Here is a 27,049-nt window from a genome sequence, read left to right as displayed (position 1 = left end):
AGTATTTAAACAAGCTCCACCTCCAGCAGCTACAGCAAGAGATTGTACTCACTGTATTGTTGCATCAGTATTAACAATTTGATGATATGTTATCTAAAGAAAATATTTTTCACATGTGCTATTTTTCTGTGGAGCAGGTGCTTTTTTAAAAAAAAAAAATACATTTTTGGTGGGGGAGACGAGGAACAGTTGTCAAAGTAACGTCTGTCTTAAAACAAACTGAGTTAACGGTGACGACCGGGTCTTAAGGGTAAATATAAAGTGCACTGGGACGAGTGACAGGTACAACAATGGGAGGTAAATCCAGCAAAAAATAGGAAGCTGGTGTAAGAAACCTATTCTATTTTCTATTTTAGCCTACTTTCCTATTTCTTAACTTGTTTTAATGTTTTGTTTTAATGTATTTTAAATGCTTTTATTGTAATTTTTATGCGCCTGTAAAGCACTTTGAGTTGCCTTGTGTCTGAATTGTGCTATACAAATAAACTTGCCTTGCCTTGCCTTGCCTTATGTGTCCTCTTCTTTCTGATATATACATGATTCATGCCAGCACTTTTCCACTATTGGAATGCAACTAATTATCATTAAAAATTATAATTTTTCATTTTATTACTTTATTTGACAGGGACAGTGTATAATAATAACATTCCTGAAAATATGCCAGCGTTAGCCTGAAAGTCTAATTTTGCTAGTTAGCTAGCTAAAGGCCTCATCAAGCCCCCAGGAAGACTGCTAGGCTTTGAAGACAACTTTCATAGTGGCCAAACAGTGTAATTACATCGTCACGGGATGAACTGGGGCCCAAAAATACTTGTTTTCATAAGCTGACATTGTGAAAGAAGTGGCTGTAACCCCCGCAAAATTACTGGTGACTATCATAAGTTTTCCATTTGGTCCAGTAAAAGTTGAAAAGTCTCAAAGAGCCACAAGTTTAAATTATTTTATCCCCATTCAAGTTAACCAGATGCTAAACCGGAAGTTAGCTTGCTCTGTCGGCGGAAGTCTCTAGTGTGCACCCTTTATGGGTCGCACAACACCGAAGGTCATTTTATAGCCGGGAGGTCAAACTATTTTGGCTTCATGCGCTACTGAGCAGCTGTCATAGGAATGAATGTGGCTCCGCCTCCAACACTGTGTCAAGTTTTAATATAACACCTTTAGGTTTCTAAAATATCGATGAAACTTGATTCAAAGTGTTACAACAGTCCCAGCATCACCAGCCATGTTTTCACCGTATATGACCTAGCTTGACTGCTAGTTTGACACATGTTAACCTTTTCTAACAAAACTTGATTCTAATAATACCTGTTTGGATTCCTAGACATCTGATCTCAAGACAGCATCCAAAAAAGTACATTTGATAGAAAAGTCAAAAACACACTCTGCTGTTAACTTTCTCTGGAAGTTTCAAATGTGGCTCCTTCTTTGTCAACAAGAAGACAATGTAACTGAGCATGTGCTGTGTGTGCACCATCCCATGTTACAACTGTACCTGGTCTCCCCTAAAGTACTTTAAGTACTGCTATACAGCTGACAATAGCCCACCTCTACACTTTTTGAATTCAGTCACTGTCAACATACGAGGAGCATGGGATGATATTGAAGCAAAGGAGAAATAATTCAACATTGACAAATGAATCTATAACCCCTCTTCTGTGTGTCAAGACACTGCCGCAAATAATCTCAATCATCCACATTCCCTGCTCTCATTGGCCTCCTTGGACCCACAACACCTCAAACCTCCTGGTAGTATTGTGACCCACAGCCCATTGGGACATGTAGGAACACATCATATGCATGAGAACACAGGCAGAGCTGAACCCAATGCACAAATCCATTACAAGACTTGCTATTGGGGCAGCAGACCCACTGTGAGACCCCACCGCTGTAAAATGCAGTGATGTGCAAAAGCTGTAGAAATTCCTCTGTGCAGAGGGGAGTTATGTCTGGCTTCATCCAGCGGGCGATAAACCATTATGTCATGCCAGCGCTATATAATGCTTCATTCCTCATCCGTTTTGTAGAACCACATTAGCAGCAGTGGGCTACTGTTGTGGAAATAATCTTTATCTCCCTCAAATGAGAATTTGTTTCTTTGAGGCTTCTCCTACTCAGAAGGAGGGGGAAATAAGCAAGAAAAAACATGGCTGTTGTGGGAGTAGTAGAGTATCATGTCCTGAAACAAATTTAAGTTAATGCCTCGCTCCCTTTGTGCTCGATCCAGTCTGGGAAATAAATTCTGCGGAAGCTGCAAAGAGCACTACAGATCTCAGATATATTTACAAAAAAAATAAGACGAGGATACCTGCCATGTATCTGATATATGACAACAGATATGATATAACTTATGATACTTGTGATTTATCCCTACATGACAGCACATATGGATTTATGGTTTGACTTGGCTGAAGCTCACCTGAGGCACAAAGTAGCAGCCAAAGCGAAAAGAAGGAGCGAATGTTACAGAGAAACCAGAGTGGGACTGTAAACATTTCTCATAAAGAAGAAACAGAGCCACATATGTATCTGGAATTTGCAAAATAAAATCACGACTTATGATGGCTATCATAACATGGATAGATCACGTCGTCCTTGAACATACTGAGAGAAAAATGTCTCCACAAGCTACTGCCCTTCATATTAAATCACAGGCAGAATGACAGACAGTGTGGTGGGTGGATAGACCAGTCATTTCAACTATCCATCCTCGACTCTGTTGTTTTTTTGATTTATCTACCGAGCAATATGAGTTGTGTCACAGTCTTTTCTATTTTTACAAATGGCAACTATTATTTTACAAAGACACTACATATCTTAATCTAGTGTCACGAGTTATCCAACACTTTAATGCTAAACCATGTCTGGGTTTTATACTGTGGATCAGATATTAATGTGTTTAGTTTAGAGTGGATATTTTCAGATGCATGAAAATGTACAGACAGACCTCTAAAGGAAAGGTTTGACATTTGTTTAGATAAGATCAATACAATACGACATCAGCTGCTTAGCATAGCTTAAATTAGCTTAAAGACTGGAAGCACAGGGAGACAGCTAGCTCTTTCCACTTAAGACTCACTAATTAACATTAACACAGTGTAATAATAATCTGATGGTTTTCTGAGGTGTGTGCAATATCTTTCTCTTGGTTTTACTGTAGGCTACCACAACTTATTTTTTGTAATGAGCTCATTAGTGAGTGATCCCGGCTGGCTGTTTCCCCCTCTGTCTCACAAGCCCCCAGGAAGTGTACAAGTCAATTTGACATATTGGCCAAAACACATATTTACAACGCACACTGGCCCGAAAAGACTTTCCCCCATGAGCTTACATTATGAATTAAAGGTCATATTGATAACATTTTTATGTATACAAATCATTTTTAAAAAATTGGCTGATACATTTAAAGAGCTTGTAGAAAAGTGTCGAACAAAAGTGTCTAAATTCCTTGAAAAAACATTATTTTGATTGTGAATCAATAATTTAAAACACTTTGTCGGGTCCAAAATTATTATATATTATTATTTATCTCTGTGTAAGAGTTCTGAGAGTTGGTTCCACCTTCTAACAAGCTTTGTGAGCAACCACTTGAGGTGGCAGATGATTCGAACAACGGCATTGTTGTGACGTGAATGCAATAGAAGGAGGGAGATGAAATGCCACATGTAGTGGCTGAATGTTAATCAATAACACCTTTAAGCTGCTGTAAAACGATGGACAGATGTTTTTGAGCATCACAACCCCCCAAAATGACTTGTTTCACAACCAGAATTTGATCCAGTTGACCTAGTAACATTTGGAAAGTCTCTAAGAAACACACAGTTAAATCATTTTAATCCAGTTCAAGTTAGCGGTGGGCTGAGCCAGAAGTAGCCCACCCACAAAGTCATGTATGCTAAGCTTAGCTATACTATACTAAGTTAATCATCTTTTGGCTGTAGCGTCATACTTCATGTACCGATATATGTGGTACTGATCTTTATATATTACTCTCAGCAGGAAAGCAAAAAAAATATATTTCCAAATATGTGAAACTATTCGATACTTCAGGAGCAGGTGAAAATATTCACATTATTTTGAATTTTTGGGTGAAAAAAGGACACATGGTGAAATGCAAGATGTGCCTGGAGTATAAGTGCTTGTCAGAGAGCCCTGTAAAAGCCTGTTATATTGGTTTTCATTGAAACAGCTGTGCCTAACACTGTATGCCTCTGCCCAGTTTGCTGTCAGATTTTTATTTTATTTTTATTTTGTAGAGCTGTAAATGTTATATTGTGTCTGTCATTCCTATTATTAGGCTGCAGAGTTATCGATTGTGGGCTGTAAAGAAGGCTACAAAATGATGGTAGAGTCAATACATTCAAAGGTACAGTTGGCTGCACGCCGTCCGGACAATAAAACCGATATGTACGAGTCGGAAAGGGGTTTTACCGTAACATTACCCAACACTGTTCAGCAGAGAGCGGGAATAATAAATGAAGGTCAAAAGAGCAGGAAAAAAAGAAAATAAAGAATGGAAGGCGAGGAGGGAGGAGCACGACCATTACTCTGTGACTCTTTGGTGTGGTAGAGTCGACACTGTCATCTTCCCTCGAGCCCCTTTAGCCACTCATCTGTAGCTGACCTTGCACTGGCATGTGGGCTGCTTCTTTCTTCCACATCAGAGACGCTGCCTTGTACGATTGCAAGGAGATTTGAACAGTTTTTGCCGTTTTGCTGCTCTGCAACTTGATGGCACCTGGCTCTATGAAACAGCTTGAGTTTCTGGTACTGATCCAAGATCCATGGTGGATTCAGATTTCTGTTCCAGCATCTTTTATCATCCACTGAGGGTTTCATTTAGTCAGTCGTCTGCAGCCTTTCCAAACTTAGCTGCAGTGAAGCATAACAGAATACAAAAATCAGAAAATGGATCTGAAAGCAAAAACTTAAATTATTCTGATAATATTTATAAATTCTTTGAATTAGACACCAGGAATGTGTAATCTCTTTAATATACCAGTAACAGTGCATCGTATCAAGAATGTGTCACACTGACATCTTGGAGCCTCCCTGTGAGGTTTGTTTGCTGGGTGAAAGTTATGCTGGAAGCCTGTCAGAGCTCATCTCGGCTAGGGTGACATGTGCTCAGGCACACTTGCACTATCACGAAATTACATCTCTGGCTCCTGATGCGTATCATGTCCCTCAGGCATTTAATGAACAAGAACTTGCTTTGTTTGTCATCTGTTGTCCCCCTTTTCAGGATTTTTGCAATTTCAAAATCATCAAGATCTGAAAGGGCATTTGAACCTTTTAGTCTGATACAAACTATAGTTGACACAGTTAAAAGACCGTTTTACAAACAAACCACTCATTTTTTTCCCATTACACACATCAGTGTTCTTTCCTGGTATTTGTTGCTTCTATCTTGAATTAAAACCGGAGCGAAAGCTTCCACAATCTCCCCAGTGTGTTTTATGAGGGCATCATTGCTCGGAAGACAAGCCTGAGGGTAAAACAGCATCATGGTGAATTAATACAGCTTACAGTCCCAGTGAGGAGGAGACTGAGATAATCATACATACTGAGGATGAAATATGGCATGCAAACTTCTGAATAGCTTCAACAGAAGCTGGAATGTGTCTCCAGATTGGCACCTGCCCCAATTTACATAAGATATAGAAAATCCAAACAATACCGTTAAATCCTTGATAATTAAACCAAACATTCAATAAAAAGGTTCTGGATGATTGCATTGAAGGAAAAACAAACAAACCATGAGACTTTTTCATCATTAAAGGAGGCTTATTATGCTTTTTCATTTTTTTTCCTTTCCCTCAGTGTGATATATAGGTTCTTGTTGTCCTCTCTGCCACTGAACACACCGTTCAAAAGTGCTTGAAACGCCTCGTGAGTAGCCCAGCCTTTAATTCTGTGACTTCCTGACATCACACTATGTCGCCATGTCACACATTTCCATATTCTCTGCTTACATTCACGGTAGAAGTGAAGCTAACTGGAAGCTGAAAACACGACAGAGCCGAACGGAGACACGGTGAGCAGGGCCGGCTCAGGTGTGTGTGAGCTGACCAATCAGAGCAGACTGGATACTTGGAAGGGGGGGCCTTAAAGAGACAGGAGCTAAAACAGAGCGTTTCAGACAGAGGGGGAATACAGTGCTGCAGCACTGGACAGTATGAGAAAACTGATGTGTTTTTTGAGCATTAAAGCATGTAAAGCTATTCTAGTAGTAACCCAAAATAAAATTATGAACCTGAAAATGAGCAGAATATGTCTCCTAATGCTGCATTTAAGAGCCAAGAGACACAGCCGGAATAGAAAATACATTTATTTAGTTTCCACTATGTTGCAGACATACTCATAATAGATCTGCGCCAATAGGCAGTGAGTCATTCTCGTGCACATGAACTCATGCTGGGATGTGGCTTGAAAAGTGTAGTCTCCCATCCAGACAATAGGCTATACGGTATGTACTGACTCACTGTATTAAAGAATTTAGGAAAGTAATTCTCAATGCCGTCTACGATTCGTGGTCACAATGCTTTTTGGTGAATACTGACGAGTTGTCTGGATGTTTTTTCCCCCTACCTTGTTAACCTGACATAAATAGAGTGTGCCTTGAGGTCGACACAAAACGAGCACAATGTACCTGTCATACAATTGATCATTTTCAGTGTCTGACATGGCTGAATGGACTGTGATGGCGACAGCGTCCTCTCCAAACATGATTACACCTTTACAAGTGGACAATGATACACGTCATGTGAAAAGGCACAGGGTAAATTAAGTCACACACCCGCAATGAGGCTCCAGAGAAAATTCATCTTAAGTTTCCCAGAGACAACATTGGTTTATACATGAATCTCTGCTACATTATTGTTTGTCACAGCCGGCGAAGGCTTACTCTTCAGCCCCTCCGTGGCGCACCTGGACGTCTCCATGAGGAGCAAACGTGGGATGCAAAGAGCAAGAAGGATCGTCTTGTATTCTTTGCGGAAGTTTTGGTTTAGTAGTCCGTATATGATGGCGTTGAGGCAGCTGTTGAAGTACGCCATAAAGTAGCTTGTGACAAATAGCCACTCAGGTATGTTGGGCGCAACTTTCACAGGATTTATAGCTACAGCCAGGCCTATGAGGTTCAGTGGAGCCCAGCATACTGCAAACAACACAAACACCATGAACATAGTCAGGAAGTTCCTCACGTCACTGGGTTTCAGCTTGGTCCCTTGCTCTGGTTTAACCCGATGTTTCACTTGAATCACCAGCACCCATATCCTCATGTAGCAGAAGGACACCACCAGCAGCGGGATCAGAAAGTGAATAACCACCACTGAGATGGTGTAGTAAGAGCTGACCGTCTGAGCAAAGGTGCAGGAGTAGATGCGTGGATCATACTGCAGCGACCCCACGAAGAAGTTGGGCACTGTGGCAATGGCGGTGAGCAGCCAGGTGAGGCCCAGGTAGCAGCAGGTGTTCCTCAGGCTGTACAGGCGGTCGTAGTGGAGGCTGTGGCAGATGTAGCAGTAGCGGTTGATGGCGATGGCTGTGATGTTGAAGATGGAGCCGATGACGCTGAGGCCCATGATGAAGCCGCTGGCCTGGCAGTGCAGGTCCCCCATGATCCAGTCATTGTGAAAGATGGCTGTCAGGACTAGCGGGTACGGGTACAATGCCACCACCAGGTCTGCTACAGACAAGCTCACCACGAAGATGTTCCCTGGGGACACATGGGAGGTTTAGATGACAGACAAAACATGACCCACACTGGTGTATAATTAAAGAATACAGCACTCCTTTTTCACTCGCTCCTCCGGGTTAAATTCCTTAAAATAAACTGGGTCACTGGAGGTAAGACTTCATAAAAGAGCAGCTTCTTTGTGCCCTCTGTGGCTCACTTTGATGAGGCTTTTACCATGTAGCCTACTCTCCACTGCACTGATGTGGTTCCAGGCACATGCTTTTTGATACAGCACTCCCTGTTGTAAAATGATAACATTTTAGCCATGCTAGTGGCGTAGGTCTGTGACACATGGTGTGACAGATCACAACTTGGTTCTGAATATCTCAACGATTGGACGGATAAAGATTTGGTACAGATGTCTCAAATCTTGTGGAAGGGTTAATAGTCTGAGTGCCAAACCAGGTGAATAGGGCAGGTGTTGGACGATAGAGACAAATATGCATTCCTGGATGGAAGCCATTGCCACTGTGGGCACAAAAATAACTAACTTCAAACTTTCTGCATAATCACTGAAAGAGTTGCTGTTTAACTCATCTTCTTGTAGCTTTGTCCATGAACTTATCAGTCACTGGTCGTATGTCGTAACACAGCAAAATTATACTGATCTTCCCATCAGCCTCAGCTATAGAATGTGTTAAGTGCTAATGAGCAAAAGTTAGCATGCTAACATGATATACTAAAATGGTGAGAATTGTAAGTATTAAACCTCAACATGTAACATGTTAGTATTGTCATAGTGAGCATGTCATAGTGAGCATGCTGAAGTTAGCAGTTAGTGAAAAGTTCCACCGTCCTAAAACCGGAAATGGGTTGGCATTTTTGGACTTCTGGTTCCCTTGTCTTGGATTTATGAATTGGTTTTTGGTTAGATGCCTGAAATAAAGTCCGTGGTTAACACAAGCTTAAGATATTTTCACATTTTGTTCTACGAGAAGTCAGTAGATACCACAGAACACAGACACTTATCTACTCACCAGCCGTCTTTAAAGGTGGACTTTAGTTGCAAACTATTGTAACTTTAACTTTACAACTTGTAGGTTGATCAACTTATAGTAAGGTGTGTATAGTAGTCATACGACTATAGTTGAAGTCATACGACCGCAATTTAGTTTGTAGTAGCCTAGCGTTAGCTATTTACATCGGGCGGTTGCATTTACCTTAGCCACAGAGCTTGTTTTTTGCAATCATCCAAAATCCAAAGAAAACTTTCCATAGGCTTTTGCAACGAAACAGTCATTCAATTCTGAATTTCAAGTTGGAATCTTGGACAAGATCCAGCCCGAGTTTGCCGACATAAATACACCTGACATCTCAGCAATATGGAGCTGCACACAGTGATTACCTTTTCATCCCTTCAGTTTGTAGTTGCCATGTTCATTCATTTAATTTTTGCTTTGTGCCGACTACTTCGGGAGTACCAGAGTACTCAGAACTCCCAACTTGCAATGAATCGCAGCACAACTGTAGCCTGGCAGAGCCGTTAGCTGTCTCTTTATTTATTGCAATGTTTTATTTGGCAAGTACATCCCACAAAAGGCTCAAATCAGTCTGTCTGTTTTTGTTTTAAAGCTTCTTTGCCTCCGGGAACAGACATTCAAACACTTAGTTTAAGTGCATAAAAACCAGGATATGGGCGATTTTAATGTCAGATTACATCCAAACAAGTTCCTGTCCTCCTGAGGTCTGAGCTGATGGTAGTGTGACACTGGATCTCCTCAGAAGACATGAATCATAGAAGATGACGTCTGATATTGTTACAGTGCAGCTGTTCTGGGTGGGGGAGAATAAAGCAATAAATCAAACTGTAATGTTGGGTTAGATAAGAAGAGCGATAACAAGAACATAGAGTGGAGTCACTATGCGAGTGAGGCGGTGTTTCGCAAAAGAAGCATTTGCTTCCCATAAGTTTTGAGTAGATGTTGTGCAATGAAGGGTCTATTGTGTGTGTGAGCTACACATTGTAGTAGACAAGATCTGTGTTGAAGTGGAGATTTTGCCCAAATAAACCCAGTGTTTGCTGCCATTAAAGACAGTTTACCCAGCTTTTAGAGAAAAACTCATTATCACAAAATTAGTAGCGAGTGAACTATGCCGTAAAAAAAACGACACAGCAAAACCAAACCAGTCCGAAGGTGTAACCACATACTGCTTGTCATGACCAACATTTAGCCAGACATTACATCACTGGTTGGAATATAAACATTTATGTTTTCTGTAAATAATCTGTGAAGGATTATATATAATGTGCCTCATTTTAACAACCCTTTGTGTCAGACGTTGGGGTGATTCCAGGGTTGATATAACATAAACCACCTTCTGAAGTTCTCGCTCCCTCAGTCAACAGCTGAAACAACAGCGCTGATTGGCAGATGTGATGGGAGTGGATTTAAAACACATGTTGGCCATCAATCCTCCGCGTTCAAAGCTTGTTATAATCCCTGCACCCCGGGGATAACGCGGTTGCACTGTGTTGTTTAGCAACCAGTCTAATTTTAATGTATTCTTCTGAACTTGAATCACTGGATGTGGTAATAAAAGACAATAACAGAAAACATGCAATGTTATAAAACATTGCAAAACTATGTAAATTTGTTCCCAACTTGGGGACTTTCTGATATTTTTCTGATGTTGGTTTCACATTTTTCCATAGGTATACTCATACGGCACGAGTGCTCTCTCCAGCCTGCTGAGATAAAAATAAAATCATTTGTTCCTCATCCTCGAGTCAGCTCAGTGGGCAAATCTGTCAGATTGTATTTGTGACGCTCACAGTCCTCGCTGTACGCATTTGTCATTGTGCAGAGGTTTGATTCCTCGCTGACATCATGCGGCTCAGTGTTATCATGTGCACCGGCTGGACGGGGCACGCTGCAGCCTTATAGCTCTCTCTGGCTGAACCCTCTTTCCCCCTTTTATTGTCAAGAGGATGAGGTAAGTGCTAAAACACAGCTGAGAGGTTTGCTGTGAAGCGGCCAGATGATTGTCTTTTGTTTTGTTGGCATCCACTATTAAAACACTGGATGAGCCATTACCTCTCACTGTTTAATTAACCGACTTGGCCGGCCTGATGCTCATCACACCCAAACTCAAAACACTCAACATGATTTGTTGTTTTAGTGTACAACAAAGACATTCTCACTCCTGGATACCATAATTGTCGTGCCCGCTGACATCTTTGGGAGCTATTATTAACAACGAGTGTGAGTTGGATAGAGCTTAACCTGAATGCTGATTGGTTGCAGGCCATCTGGGAGCGCTGACTTGAGGCCTTTGAGTTCTCCGACACCGCTGGCTCCGTAATTATCTGATCGTACCGAATACTCTCACAGAACTGTCAACTGTCAAGTGAGAAGTTGCTTCAAATTAACTCGTTCTTGCTTTAAAGTAACTCCCGAGAGCTCGGCGACCACCCCACGAGCTCCCCTCTCTCTTTGTCTGTCACACACAGCTGTTTTTTGGCGAATGAAACATAAATCAAAACAATACAGCAGAGACCTCTCCAGCCATGCATGAGTGAAACAAGATATTTGTCATCAGAATCACCCAGCACACACCAGGCTGCAGCATATCAAAAATATATTAGACAGAAACTGCCTCACACCCGCCCCTCCCGGGATATAAACCCACATATGTATTAAAATAGGCTCTGTGTACAATGTGGGCATATTTATGGCAGATTGCTTTATTCCAGCTGAATAGTTGTGAATGTAGGAAATAAAAAAAGGAGTTATGCCGGAGAAAGAGTGGGTACATAATGAAGATGAAAGTACAGGAGGTGAACAAACTAAAAGACAAAACAAAAGGCTGCCAGCTGATTTTCAATCTGACGACTTGCATGGCTGTGTACAAGTGTGACTCTCGAGGGCTTATGTTCTCCTGTCAAACCCACCGTCTGTATCGCATCACTCTCACTGCTCATACAGGAAACGTGATCCACTACGCTTTGATTCACCCGGCTATATTTATACACCTTTGAAGGAAAGAGACAAATTCATTAAAAAAAATGTGTAGGAGGGCTGGCTGTGCTTGAATCGGGCTGAATGTCAGCAGGGCTTAATACTACAAGTGCATATCCAAAATGAGATTACTTTTGATTTACTCAGCATGTTATCATAAATAAGCAAGAATAACCTTTCGGCAAGGGCATTAAAGCGCTGATGAATTAGTGGTGACTACTTCATGAACAAGGGGCCAGAGAATTTTTTCGAAGAAGTTCAACATTAAGCTGACACAAGCTGCCTTTCGGTGATGCAGCCCGCTACGAGGCCCCCCGCCAAAAACATCATCGTCATCATCAAAGGCCATCCACCAATCAGACTGCCTATGTCTGAAGAAATAAGACTCACAGGCCCTGAGAGAAATCAGACGGTCGGGACACAAGCAGCGGCTGGTGTTTCACTCATTAGGCGCAATCCTGGAAACTGCTACAGTAGAAGGCGTGCTTGGATGTAACGTTAACAATCGCCTTATCTAGGTTTGACTTGGTCTGATATTCCCAATCTGATAAACCTCTGCGCTAGTTAGAAAAGCAAATGTCATCTACAAAGTTGTTGTCGGGAAAAGAAGATATGTTTAATGTAGTGTGCTAAGTGATATTCCCCGTGGATCTGTGCTGTCAATTTAAATCGGCTTCTGCTTTGACTCACTTAGTCCTCTGACTCAATTAACCGCCCCTCTGGACACTCCGGTTTTTAGGTTTTATTCATGACTGTGCAGTGACTGAGGGGATGCCGTGCATGATTTAGCAAGATTTCCGAGTCCATTCTCAACCTGAGAGGTGCAAGCTGCGAACACACGCGCGTGCACACACACACACACGCAGAATCAAGCTCATCCTTTCGTTATTTCCCCCATCTGCTCCCCTTCATCGTTTCTGTGTCCCTCTCTCTCTCTATCACGGGTGCTTTTTTTCAGTTTATTTTTAGTATGGTTAACCCCAGTGGGAAACTCTAGTGTTAACACCCCATTGGCAGTCCTATAGTGCCATGCTCCAGCTCCAGCCTCTGAGGAGTCACTGGATAGATCCTAATACTTCTGTACACTTGAGAGAACCTGCGAAAATGGAACACACGCCACCTATTCCCCTCAAATACCTGAAGATATACATCGCTCAAAGGGTGTACCAGCGTCTACCAAATGTGTGCACGTACATGTGTTGTTAGCGGAGGGATATATGGAGGCAGCGTGTGAGGCGAGTGTGTTGAAGTGAAGCAGAGCGGAAAGTCCTGCTGGCTGCTGTGTGTGAGGAGGCAAACCAGCAGTCTAAATAGTGTGTAACAGGGAGAGGGGATGTGAGTCCACATAAATATATGCCTGAGTGCAGTCTTTACCCACTGTTAATCATAAATCCTCAGTATATCACTCACAAGTCCGTTTGGGAAGCCAGAGGATGTTATTGTATTATACCGCACCTATCAGCCCTTCACAAAACAGCCATCTATCAGATTTTTATGGTATACAGATCATCTACAGCTGTTTGCCATTCTTCAGCTGTGTCTGTGCTTCCCTTCCCGAAAACTCTGTCCAATTAAACATTCATACAAAGTGAGCGAAAACTATAAATAGCTTGTTAGGAGCAGAGAGGAGATTGATGGTAGGCTAACAGCAGTAACAATTTCAGTCACTTAAGGACACACCAACCAAAAAAAAACAACCAAACAGAAAAAGACAGCGGAGATGGAGGCCCAAGGCTTCAAGTGGAGTTTCAGGTTCCTACTCTCACACACTGAGCTGCAGTGATCAGATTATTACTCAGTCCAGTCGCCAGAATAAATATTGGTTGAGTACGTTTCTGCAAAACCACAGATTAGTTAAATCTTCAAGTTTCTTTATGTTGGAACTTCACCTTTTCTTAGGTTGAATTTTGTATTTCTGTCTTGCCACAACACTTTGCTTATGCTCTGACTAAGTTTAGGCACAAATTCCACTTGGTTATGTGTAGGAAGACATCATGGTTTTGCATAAAAGTACTGTTTTGTTGCCACAAACATGGCTGGAGATGGCCTGACTTCCCGTCAAAAATGTAAGCCACAAAAACAGCTGAAAATTCTCCAAGGTCTCCTTAAAAATATCCAGTCGTGTCACCTTTACAAATTCCGAAACGCGGACCAAACTGCGGTCCCCAACTTGGCAGCCTTGTCGTTTGTAACTCCACCACCATCCCTTGGTATGAAAGCCAGGCAATAAACATGTAATTTAAACGTGATATGACACGTCCATGCAGAGACCTTTAGAGGGGCAGGTGCTCAAAGTGAAAAAGGGCCATGGAACTAGAGCTGCAACAAAGAAAATTAAATTGCAACTATTTTGATAATTGATTGTTCGCTTGAGTCTTCTTTCAAACAAAAAATGTGAAACATTTGACTGAAATATGATAAATAAGATACACACAAAACTGTGTTAAATGCAAAGGGAACAAATAATGACACAATAATCTGGCAGCTTCAAATCTGACTTCTAGATTTAGCAAAAGCTGTTTGATATTGCATGCTTTTAGAGTATTGAAAATTGTTCGCCCTTTTTTCTCAAATATAATGCTTTCCTCTATTAAAAGACCAATGAGAAGGGTACAGATAGAACAACGCCTTGGAACACAAAAGTTACTTACCAGCCATTTTAATTTTTGATTAATTGTTGAAGTAATTTTTCAAGCAAATCTGTCAAACATTTGCTTGTTCCAGCTTCTTAAATGGGAGGATTAATTGCTTTTTATGACATCTGTGACAGTAAATAAAGAGTCTCTGGGTTTTGGATTGTTGGCTGAACAAAAGAAGCAACTTGATGACATCACTTTGGGTTCTGAGAAATTGCAATGAGCAGTTTTTCACACATTTTTTTTGACAATTTAAGCCTGAATGATTCATTAATGATGACGGATTGGCACATCTGATGCGAGTGGATTAAAAACAGCACATGTTGGCCATCAATCCTCCGTGTTCAAAGCTTGTTATATAATCCCTGCACCCCAGTGATACATGTTGTTTCACAACTAGTCTAAATTTAAATCTATTCCTTTGAACTTCATTTATTGAATGTGGTCATAAATAAAGCAATAAAAACACACAACATGATAAAACATTACAAAAACTTTGTAAATGTGTTTCTAATGTGGGGACTTTTCTGATATTATTTGAATCTTAAATCAGGCTTGGCACAGATATTCAGAGACAGTTGATTAAACAATAACTAACTAATGAACTAACTACGAACAACTAAAGGTAATCATTAGTTGCAGCCCTAACGCAGACCAACACTGGTGAGGCCTCTTGTGTGACTGGACCAGTCAGTCAGTCCAATTAAGTCTGTAATCAGTGCAGTGTCCGTGGTTGACCAGCATGGTGAGGACTTTTGAACAGGCCATTTACTCCTGCACTCTTGTTTGAGACCAGTCGACTGCGACATTTTTGCAAACTGGATAATCAAATTGTTCTTCGGGCTCCTAAACTTCTTGCCAAACTGCATTTGGCTGTTGCACACGGGAACATGTTGGAAGTGTTATGTAATGTATTTGAAATTGTAATTAAAAGCTCATTATTCCAACCGCTCACTGACCTAATCCCGCTGCCCTATTCAAATGTTCTCATTAGCATCATGTTGTGATTACTGAGTTTAGTCTTTTGCCTCGGCAGAAGGCTTTCCTGACTTTACTTTTATGCACGGCCCTGCTGGGTATAATGATGCTTGATCTTCAGGACTTTTAAGTTCAAAGTAGTTCAACATCAAAAATAGTTTTTGTTCGGTTTTTAGCCTCTGGATAGATTTCTGATAACATGTCTCACTGTTCAGATTTGTTTCCGAAAGACCAAACCACGAGTTTGATCCTACAATTAAAACAATATATGATTTATCATTCGTACGACTGGAGATGAAATATGCATTGTTTTCCGAGACTGCATCTTAAGTGGTATACCCTGTAGGGCGTCGTTACATGTCTATTGCTGAGCCTGTCCTGTGACTGGTCTCTTGATTTATTTTAATGTTTTTTTGTCACTTCCGCAGTTTTCCCATGCCAGACAACAAACAGGCTCTTAGTATCAGGATGTTATAAGTTTTTTATTGAAGGAAATGGAAACCAAGATGCGCAATTTGCAACCCAAGATAAGAATGATAATCGCATTTGTTCAGGGAATGTAAGAAAGATGACTAGGATGGGAGGGGGGAGGTGAACCTTAGGTTTTACTATTTAAAAGAGCGAGACCCTCCCTGGAATTATCGATAATTTCTTTCGGGAAAAAAGTGCAACGTTCCCCCAGCTCATATCTCAAAAATAATATAACTGTTAGATTGGTACAAGAGACATTTATGATATTTTAAAGGAGCACTATGTAGTTTTGGAAAATAAATTTGGAAACTCAGAAAGGTGATATTTACAATATCAATGAGGTAATAAGACAAACTCAGAAATATTTATTTTTTCCATAACTGAATAAACAAGCTGTTCTCAGATGAAAATACTGACACTGTTTGAAGCTAGAAAGGTGGCAGGGTCCGCCACATATAAACAAAGTAAAACAGTTTGTTTATTCAGTCACAAAAACGAAGAAAGTTTGTTTATTTAGTTTGTTTACTCATAAAAATCAATCAATTAACTTTTTATTTTTCTTCCCAAAACCTTCATAGTGCACCTTTAAGACTTGTTTTACATTTGCTAAAATCGTTGAAAGGTTTATCTGTCACAACGCAAGAAGAGTGATACTGCACTGACTCAGTACTCGCTGACCCGCCCCGTCTGTCTCCTGTTGGGGCTTCCCGTTGGGTTGTGATGCTGGGGGTTGATTGCTCACCTCTGAGTCTGTCCTCACAGCTCATTGCTTTATAAATGTGTACAAATTATTATAATGGTTAATGTTATATTCTTATATTCTACTGCGTAAGTTGGTTATCATACTATTATTATATTATCTCCATATTACCTTACTATGTTGGTATTATAATGATATTGCTGTTACATCATATAATTATGATCACCAACATGATGTCTCCTTCTTTCTCTCTGACTCCACACACCAACATGTCTAGGGTCACTAAACACAGACACATATCACTGCCTCTCATACACACATCCAAACACACACACACACACGCACACACACACACACACACACACACACACACACACACACACACACACACACACACCCTGCTTGGCCTGGTCTAATCTCTATGTCCGGACTCTAATCGTATCATCACATGTATGGTTGCAGCTGCTTTGTGTTGCTGTCTGTACATTATGTCTGTCTTATTTGTCTTCTGTGTCACTCTGGTTCTGTCAGACTCTTTCACCAATCATAAAAACATTTTCTGACAATAGCCAGCAAAGAGCTTCTGATCATACTGCAACAAATAAACCGAATGAAAGTGGACTTTTTAAAAACAACACGCTACTGGGAAGAATATCTTCAATCAATCAGAACTAAAGTGTCTTCTGTGCCTCCTAAGTCTGATATACACAGGGAGTTTGCTGCTTACATAGGTGTCATTTACACCGGGGACACTTCCTGAAATGACCAATTTTGTCCCCATGACTTTTTAAAAGCATAATTAGATAATAGAAATGTGCTTAAACATAGTTTTCACTAAGAAATGTTGACTAACAAATAAGATTTCATTCATTTTGATGCATCGTAATGCAATTTCATTCTCGCCGTAATTATCAGGGGTGTAACGATACATCGAATTAACGATTATTGATTCAATATCATCGATGCAGAGTGAAAACATCGATCCGTATCATAATCTTTAGTTATTATAGAGCCTCACACACAAGTCTTCACTCTTAAGTCGTGTTTTTATGTGGGTTAGTGGAGTCAATTTAAAGTAACTATTTTCTTTTATTGCCAAAAGCAGAAAAGAAAGGGGTGACTGCTTCTTCTGTAACTTATTGTGTTAAATGGGCAGATAATGTCAGCTCTCTGGATGAAACCAGCTGTAATTCACAGCAGGAAAAAGATGTTTGTTACAGATATTACTCCCAAAGAAAGCAAGTACAATAAGACGGCTTGAAAAGGAAATCCCTCGATATAGTAATGTATTGTGTTGAAACTAGTGGTTTACACTCCTAGTAATTACACTGACCTCGTACTATTGCCTGAAACTGCATATATTAAAGATTGTTTTTTCATCCAAGCCCTTGTGTCTCCACCGCTTTTCAACACAAAGTGACGCCCTTGGCTACTCAACAGTAGCTACTAGTTAATTATGAGGGGGAAAATAAAACCCTGATGGACGAGGCAGGATCATGCCGGGGGCCTTAAAGTCACGAGGTGGCAGAGACAGAGAAGAAAAGAACTGCCTACTTTACATAATGTTTAACATACATTTCAAAATATTCCTTAATATAAAAATCTAAAAGAAGCTCAGGTCAAAAAATGTATTTCAATGTTTATATAGTCAACGTTTGTTTACTTTTCTTTAAAGTATATGACTAACCCATATCGTATGAATACCAAAATATAAACAGTTAAGCTAAAATATTTACTTCACTAAATTAATGAGTTTAAAAGTTAAAAGTATAGAGGTATTTAAATATCAAAATGTGCGTTTCGCGGGGACCAAAAAATACAGTCCGCCCAGAGAAGTCTGTCCATATAATCCGGCCCTGCTGACAGACGCAGGACTGTTGTCCTCTGTGCACATGAAACTTTGAAACAAATTTTTTTGATGTAATCAAAGCAAGCAAGGAAATATAAAATATAAATCCAGGGTGAGAAAAATAAAGACCCAACGGATCAGACTTCCTTCATCCAAAAGAAAACCAGCAACGCAGTCACACATCCCTGCCCCTGTAATGATTCTCCTACAGTCCCTTAGTTCACAAAAATAATTAAGCGAACAATTTACAGACTCATTTTATTTTGCAGTGTGCTGAATAATGTCATGTACGGCCTCAGTGGCCATCTGAGACGACTCCGGGCTACAGAGAGCGAAGAGGAGGGTTGAATGATGATGGCATATTTGCCAGGAAAAAAAAACTGGCATCAGAGTGACCATTATAAATATCTTATTCACCTTCACACCGCCGCCAGGACGCTTGAAATGTAAGACAACAAAATATGAGGTTGTGTTCAACATAAAACCTGACCAAAAGGACACAGGAGCTATACAATAGCGTGTCTCACCTTGGCTGCTCGTGGGACACTAGAGGGGTCCTGCTATAAGGAAGGGATGTGATTTATCTGAGCTGGAGAATCAAGGATAAAGCCAGATGGGGGGAAGAGAGTGTTATTATTTATGAAGAGATATGAAGGCAGACAGGCAAGGCTGTGGTAGCTCCATCATCACACTGTGGCTTGAGGCTCACATGAAATAGCAGGCTGATTGTCAAACACAGAGGTCACACGCTGCATGTTATATTACATAATTTTAGTCATGAATGAAGAGAGCGGGGCGATGTTTCCTTTTGGCTTTGACCTTCTGTGAATAATCAAAGAATATGATTTCTGAAATAATTCAATTATTTTCATGATTTTTTTTTTTTATCGAATTAAAATAAAACTTTCCCCTGCTTTTATTTGAGTGACTGCTTGTCCCTAATCTAGCCACAATTCACATGTTTTTGATCACCACATTTCTATCATCTATTGACATCTACCGACACTTTGTCGCCTGTTTATCTCTCACCTGGATTCCTCAGCTTTTTGTTCCTGTACACGGACAGGATGACGAGGACATTGCCCAGGATGTCTACCACGATGGTGAAGATCAGCACGCTGGCCAGCGCAGTGGACACTCCAGAGGAAGAAGAAGAAGTAGTAGAAGAAGAAGAAGAAGTGGAAGAAGATGCGCTCAGTCCTCCGTCGCTCTCATTCCGGGACAAACAGTTCGACCCGTTCACATCCCTCACCTCTAAATCCATCTCCCCTCAGGGCGCAGTGGCCATGGTGCCACTACTTCAGTGTTCAGAGAGGAAAAATAATGATTACAGACCGGAAAAATTCAAAATGCACCGACTAGAGGGAGTGTTGAACTTTTTGATAGTCCCTCTCCTCCGCCCGTGGAGCAGCAGGAGCAAGGCGCGAACCACGACATGACCACCGGAGCACTAATAGATGTTTGGCGCGCAGGGAAATACAAGAAGTTAATTTTCAAGGTGATGAAGATGCCAGCAGCTCCTGTTTCAGCGCCGTCCTTATGAGTCACCGCGGCTCTTCGTGCGCGCTGCTCCATTCTGCCAAGAGGGCTCGCTCAGGAAGGCATGTGAGCGCTCTCCTGTGCGTAATGGAAATGCGAGGATGCGAAGCTCACTCACACACGAGGCAACCCAGAGAGACCCGCATTGGCTTTTGAGAGGAACTAATAATAAAGGGACTATATTTATGGTCGAGACTCTCTGCGGACATATCAGAGGAGTGTTTAGCTAAGATTATGAGTGGTTTCGAAACTATAAATCTGTCATATTTGCGTCACGACCCTCTTCTCTTCGTACTTGTCTAATTAAACACCAAGCTGAATGTGGAATCACACCAAGAATGTCGGATCTTAATGAAATGATGAGATTTACAACAGAAGCCGTAAACGACTTGCCATGTTTCTTACTGATCTTCATTAAGACTGAGAGCCTCTCTATTCATTGACATGGAAATGGCGCCTTCACGTGTCCAACAGAGACTTTTACAAACAGTGATGTTTGAGAATTATATTTGAAGAAATGGATTGTGAATTGTGCATCACTGCTGTTACATAAAGCACTTCTGAAATAATACACCAATACTGTGTAAAACATGTTGAACTAAAGATTGGCACTCAGTAGAGAGCATACCTCCACCAATCAAGCCTAATCCAGTATAAAAACAATAAATTAAGTTGAAATCTGCTTTTTTTTTGTTTTTTGGATTCACATCAAATTGTGCTCGCTCATAGATACCCGCCACCTACATATGCCAGATTTTTCATCGAGATCCAGCATTATTCCCTGAAAAAGTAACGAAAATGTTGAAAAACGCCCCATCTTGCGATGTTAAAGAAGGTGAGGCAAATTTTCATGGATCTCCACCAAAAGTTGATGGGGTCTATTCTGGGCTGGGACACATCCTCCATCCAAGCTTCGTGGAAATCCTTTCAGTAGTTTTTGTGTATTCCTGCCGACAAACCAACAAACAAACGGACATGGCGACAACATAATGTCCTTGGCGGAGGTAGTAAGTTAAAAGAAAAAAAGTCCTTCATTCTAAATCCTGCCCTTCAGTTTCTGATCATATTCCTGGAATTATCTGTGCACAAAATGATTCTTGATATGATTGATTAATTTAAAGCAACATTATGTAGAAAAATCACTGTCGTTCATAACAATGTTATGTGTTAAAAACTTGTCGGTTGAAGTAAACATGTATGTGACGCTGTGATCCTACCCTCTCACTGAAGTTACATAGTGCAGAAACAAGTGGTAGAGACACCATTTACCCAATTAAAAGGCACTGTACCATCAACATGATTTTGAAGCGGTTATTTTAAGGTTTTAAAAAAGTTACATAATGTTGCTTTTGAGAAAATGAGAAAGAATTCCTGGATCTGTCCCTTTGTCCGCATCCCCACCAAAAGTTAATAGGGTCGATTCTGGGCTGAGGCACATCCTCCATCCAAGTTTCGTGGAAATCTGTTCAGTAGTTTTTGTGTATTCCTGCTGACAAACCAACAAACAAACAAACGGACACGTGTGAAAACATAACCTCCTTGGCGGATGTAATAAGCGAAAAGAATAAAGTCCTTCGTTCTTAAAAAAGGGTGCTTATCAATTGATTGAGCTGTTGCTGAACGTTATGTTGTCAGGGGAGATTGATAGCCTCACTTTGAAGTCATGTTACTGGAATTATGTCTGAAATAGATTGGTTAATCTGCCGTTTTATTTTCACAATTAATCGTTAGTCTGTGAGGAAGCTGGGCTTTCTGGCACGACTTCACTTCCAAGAAGCATAAAGAAGATTAAAAGTCTAAATCAGAATCAGAATCAGAAATACTTTATTATCCCCGAGGCGAAATTGTTTAAAGAGGTCAAAACTCCAGCAACACTTGTAGTATACAGTATGTAATAACTTTATTGTTGTACTAATGCAATATCAAACATGATAGTCCTGTATCAGTCTAAACTTTAAACCACCCATAACTGCTGAACCATAATTTAAACTATAGCCAACCGTTCAGACAACAAAACAGTGCAGATGGAGTCATGATCGCCACTGTGAAAGAATAACAGGTTAATAAAAAGAAAAACAACGTAAAAGTCGAGCAGAAATGAGAAATGGGTTTAGGCGCTGAGCGAGTGGCTCAGAGCGAAGATTTAGTGTGTTTTGGAGGAACAGGCCTCACTGTTAACTGTACAAACACAGATTTATAACTTGATTCACTGATTTGGTTGAAACTGGATCATATTTTATGGAGACAATATTTTCTGTTTTTCCCTCTAAAGTCTTCTGGCGGAGTCTATAAAATGCCAGAAGATGAAGAAACGTCTTCAAATTCTTTCCAAGCCATAGACTCTATCCAATGAGACTGAGCGGTTGCCCAGGTTACCAACTAATACCAAGTATTAGCTGCTCTTTGGTAATTTAATTTGTTACAGATTTGTGCACCGCAGTATAATATCAATGTGTTCTTTATTATTACATAATCTGGTTTCATTATTTTGGTTTATGTTGTGCTCACAGGTACATTTTCCTAAATATAATTATGTTTTTATTTAATTAAATTACAACAAATTAACTGAACAAACAGAAATTCTGATGCAGAGCAAAGTTGGTCACTGTGCAGACTTTAAGTAAGATGACATCTGTGATCTTTGTGATTTGGACCACAAACAGTACAAAACACAAATTAATTCAGTCTACAATTATAGAAGGCCGGAAAATATTACACTTGAGTTGACAGTGGAGGTGACCTGGGAAATGCATTTTACTAAATGAACATAACGTAGCAGAGAGGAGAGGGGGAAAAGAAGACAGAGAACCAGTCTGAGGGCTGATTTTAGTCAGACGTTGACCCGAATTCAAACACACTCACACCCTTTGTTGCATGCTGATGCTCACTACCTTGCGGCTAATGTACTGTAAAGTAATCTGGCTGCTGGGGGCGAAGAAAGACAAACAATCCTGCACTCAAACTCGCGCAAGTAAATGTTTAGGCATGAGGTAATGTTTTAGTTTGTTCACGTTATATTTAGTCTCATTTGCCAGCTTCCTTCCTCACTCTCATGTTGTAGTGACAGGCAACTAAATGAAATTGGATTTGGGTTAGAACAATGTTGGAAACACTGAGGATAATTAATGCACGCAGCTCAACAAAATATATGACTAAGGTCTGGTCGTTCTGGGACAATTTAATGCTGAATTCTTGCGTATTATATCTTCATGTCATCACACAGCTCAGAAAATAAAAGTGTCATTACAGTGACTGTCTGCCGCATGTCTGCATGAAGCCTGCCTGGGATGGGGTTGCTATGGTGATTAATTGGCTTGTTAATCAGCACCCTGCCTGAGCCTCTTGCATGTTGTTTTCACACATAAACAAGATTTCAGACAGAACTGTCAGGAGCCAGTGTGCTGTCATTTTATGCGTTTTATGTTTTCTGTGTTATGTGCTGTCTTCGGCCCTGTTCCCAGTGTTCCCAGTGCTCCCAGTGTTCTTCCCAGCCGATCAGCTCCAACTCTGCTCTGCTGCTTCCCCTACTCATTACCCTCACTTCCTCTGCCTCACTCCATCTGCACCGGATCCCGTCATTAGTTCAGTTTGCATTTAAGTCCAGTTTTGAGTTCAGTCTTTGTTGTGTGTGTTGTGTTTGCCTGGAGCTGCTGTTCTGTTATCCTGTTCCAGTGGTTTATTTTGAAACAAACATTCAACTGATCTGATCAAATAGCACAAAAACATTCATTGTCGTGTGAAATGCTCTTTATTGTTGATACCACAGCTTACAGGGTTTTATGGGTTTTTTTTTTACTTGCCAGTTTACTGTTTGGTTGAGCCTGAGCTGCTCTCTTTAACTTAGCACAAGCAAAAAGACAAAAAACAAAAACATCCTGAATGCTATTTACCCAGCAGCAAACAGATTACAGAAAGCAAACATTATCAAGCATTGAGGACTGAAGACTTGATAGGAGTTACCATAACAGCAGAGTGGATATTGGACTTGTGCATTTAAATGGCAATGAATTTGCAAAAACTGAGTGAACTGCACAGTCAGCGCCTACAAATCTTTATAGTTTTGGGGAGCGAGATCTGACTCTTCCTCTGACGATGAGGTAAAGCATATGTTTTCACATGTGGACTTTAAATAAGCCCAATGACTTTAGCACACATATGAAATCTGTCAGTACATAAAGACATCTGCAGCGGTTCTTTTAGTCGTAAATCTCCGCACATATTGTGATATATTGGAATCTCATTCATGCTACAGAAAGGGCTGAAACTCTAGCAGGATGAAACGGGGGAATTAGACTACTGATGCCTCCTTATTGCAAAATCAAGAACGTGTCTCTTTGAGGCAGAAAAGCTCCAGTAAAGGCTAAATAACATGTGATCGTGATGGACTTTGTGATGTGTCTGGCCTGCAGGAGTTGTTTATTGGATCATAAAATGCTTAAACTGAAGGTCATTTAAAGAGTGAGTAGCAGTTAGCTCGTTTTAGCCTTGACGGATTTTTCATTTTAAACTTTATTTAGTCTAAAACAAGTTTGATTCCTGCTGTTTACAAGAACAGGGAGTGTGTTGATGATGCTGAGCCTTTTCCAAAAAACAGACTGGCATGTCACCTCATTAATTATACATGACTATTTACAAGGAATTATAAAGCGGTGACTTCCTCAAATGATGGAATCTAAATTACACTCTTGACACAACATGTTGTTTAATCAACTTTGTTACGATGAACGTGTTCCTACCTGTCAGTCAGTGAGAGTGAGTCTCGAGTAAACTGATAAAAAGCTGCACAATCACATACGCTGAGAGCTGCAGGGGTACATTTTGCATAACTCAACAAAAAGTTACAAACAAAAGAGCAATGCAGACATAGACAGGCTCGTGATTATAGCAGAGTCCAGTCCAGTCACACTACCAGTGAATGTTACACCCTCGTCGTAAGAGTTGCTAAGTGTAATCTACTTTTTGTGAGTGGTGCCATGTTGTCCCTCAGGGCGTCACACAAACATGAAGCCTTGGCACTCTGCACACTCTGCGACTCGGTCAAACAGGATCTAAGAGCAAAACCCTGTGGGGCAAATATAAACGTTTCTTCTTTTTTTTTTTTACCTGTTCTCTGGCAGCGTTTTGCATCTTCCAAGGCTTACACAGGTGTTTACTGTCTGCACAGGATGAGAACATCTTTGCTCGAGGCAAAACCAACAAATCCAGTGTTTCCACTAACAGTGCCCAGCTTTTACAGAGTGTGATGATAAGCTGATCATTTGAATCAGGTGTGTTAGAGCAGGGAAACATCTGAAACATGCAGGACGATGGGCCCCCAGGAGCAGAGGTGAAAAACACTGGTTTGGGACTATTATTCCCAAATTCACAACATTTAAAAGACAGAAGTTTTCCTCAGTGTGACACATTAGCAAGCATTGAAGATATCAGTGAAACAAAGTTTTACCCATCCACCAACCTGACAACCATGGCCATGCACTGGAAGATCATGGTGCTGTTTCTGGATACTACAGGCACCAATGATTTATGGTTTTGCTGATCTTTTCTCAGAACTTGACTACTTGGGGGCAGCAGATACTGTGCCTGCAGAGGTGCGGGTCAAAAAATAAAAACAATTCTTTCAATATGCACCGTCTGCACCGGAGTCTACTGTCTCCAGGAAATATCCATGCGCTTGCACTCTAGAGTCTTGAGAAAAAGGATCTCACCTTTTCCCATCTACTCTGCTTTCAAAGTGCCAGTAATATGAATGGAAGTGTTACAACCTTTTCCCTCAGGGTTGTCATAGCTGTGTGAGTCCGCTGCTGAGACCGTTCAGTTCTAAAAACCCACATACTCGACCTGACTCGACCCGGCCTCTGCTGATACCAGCTTTTTGTATGCACGCACCCTTGACACTTATGCCGAACTGCAACCTGGTTTCCATAAAACGCTGAGGAGACTCCTCAGAGAGTTTCAGGGCTCGCCAGATTTGTTCACGTGGCGGAGTCAGACCGTTAACTCTGTGCCTGTTCAGATTCCAGGTTAAAAAAAACACACAATATTTTTCTCTGTTGTGATGGTCGCTGTGTCAGCTCAGGCAATTATAGAGCTATAAATTCTTGCCCTGATTTGGTAACTGCACGTTGTTCCGTGACCAATCATAGCGTGCCGTCTTTTACAACATCTGTAATGTCCCCAGGAGGTGCTGGGGTCAATTTCCAGGAACAAGAATGTTGTCAATGGCTGTCTTGTGTTTTTAAAAGCCTCAGGAATTATTATCATTACTTTTTTTGTTTTTTTACCTTATTTTTATATTATTCTATTTTTATCTATCATTCAGTCAGTTTTCTCTCTGCGTGTGACTCTTGAGATGCTGTAACAAGTCAGTCTTATCTTAGACAGTGAGCTTTCACCTTTCCCTTTGTTCCTGCCGCCCTACGTCTGTCTTTACGTACATAACCAAACAATGAAATCTTTTGTTTCATCAATTCAGAGGGTTTGGGTATAGATTCAGACACCTAGTATTACATGTTCTCAGACATGGTATGTGCTGTCTTTCACGATTTCGTTGGATGCTATTTATTATTTTTTGTCACAAGAGCTAACAGTTCAACTTAGTGTCCTATGAAGAATGGCTAAAAGTTAGTTAGTTTAAACAGCAAACAGGCAGCATTAGCATCATGTTTTCTGGTCACCAAAAGTGTTTAAATGCAGCTCCGTTGGGTCTCCACCAACTTCTGAGGAAAACATCTGTCTCTTTATAAATGATAATTAGGGACGTTTCAGCCAAAAGGTGGTGGGAACAAACATTCAAAACAAACTTAAGCCCTGACATACGGACTAACAAGTTCGCAAAAAACAACAAGAAACAAAATCCTTCTCAGTGGAGGCGAAGACACATTAACATCCCATTGAGGTCATCCACCTGATAAATGTTAGCACGTACTTACCTTTCACCCTCTGCAGCCTCATTACAACCGCTGTGTCATATCAGGAAAATGGTAAGTGTAATCAATTACATTAAAAACAGCTGTGTATCATTGAGGTGAGCTTGTTCCAGCGTCCTCATATTGTAAACAGCGGCTCATTGTCATGGCTTTGTGGGACACTAAGGAAAATTGTATTTATATGTATAAAATATAAAACAAATGGATATTAGGTCCATTAAGTAGATGTTCTGTAGCTTTTATCATATCACAT

The 27,049-nt window shown here is 40.7% G+C and overlaps 1 protein-coding gene across 1 annotated transcript; it reads right to left on the bottom strand.

The window, feature by feature from the left end:
- Positions 1 to 6,851: 6,851 nt before the first annotated feature.
- mtnr1c (melatonin receptor 1C) lies at positions 6,852 to 19,619 on the bottom strand. Its single transcript, XM_073487104.1, is given in 2 exon segments — positions 6,852 to 7,717; positions 19,361 to 19,619. Coding segments are annotated over 2 exon segments (1,125 nt in total).
- Positions 19,620 to 27,049: the final 7,430 nt, after the last annotated feature.

This window comes from Pagrus major, chromosome 18 (genome assembly GCF_040436345.1).
Source record: "Pagrus major chromosome 18, Pma_NU_1.0".
NCBI classification, from domain to species: domain Eukaryota; kingdom Metazoa; phylum Chordata; class Actinopteri; order Spariformes; family Sparidae; genus Pagrus; species Pagrus major.
This window is presented reverse-complemented; position numbering and strand designations above follow the sequence as displayed.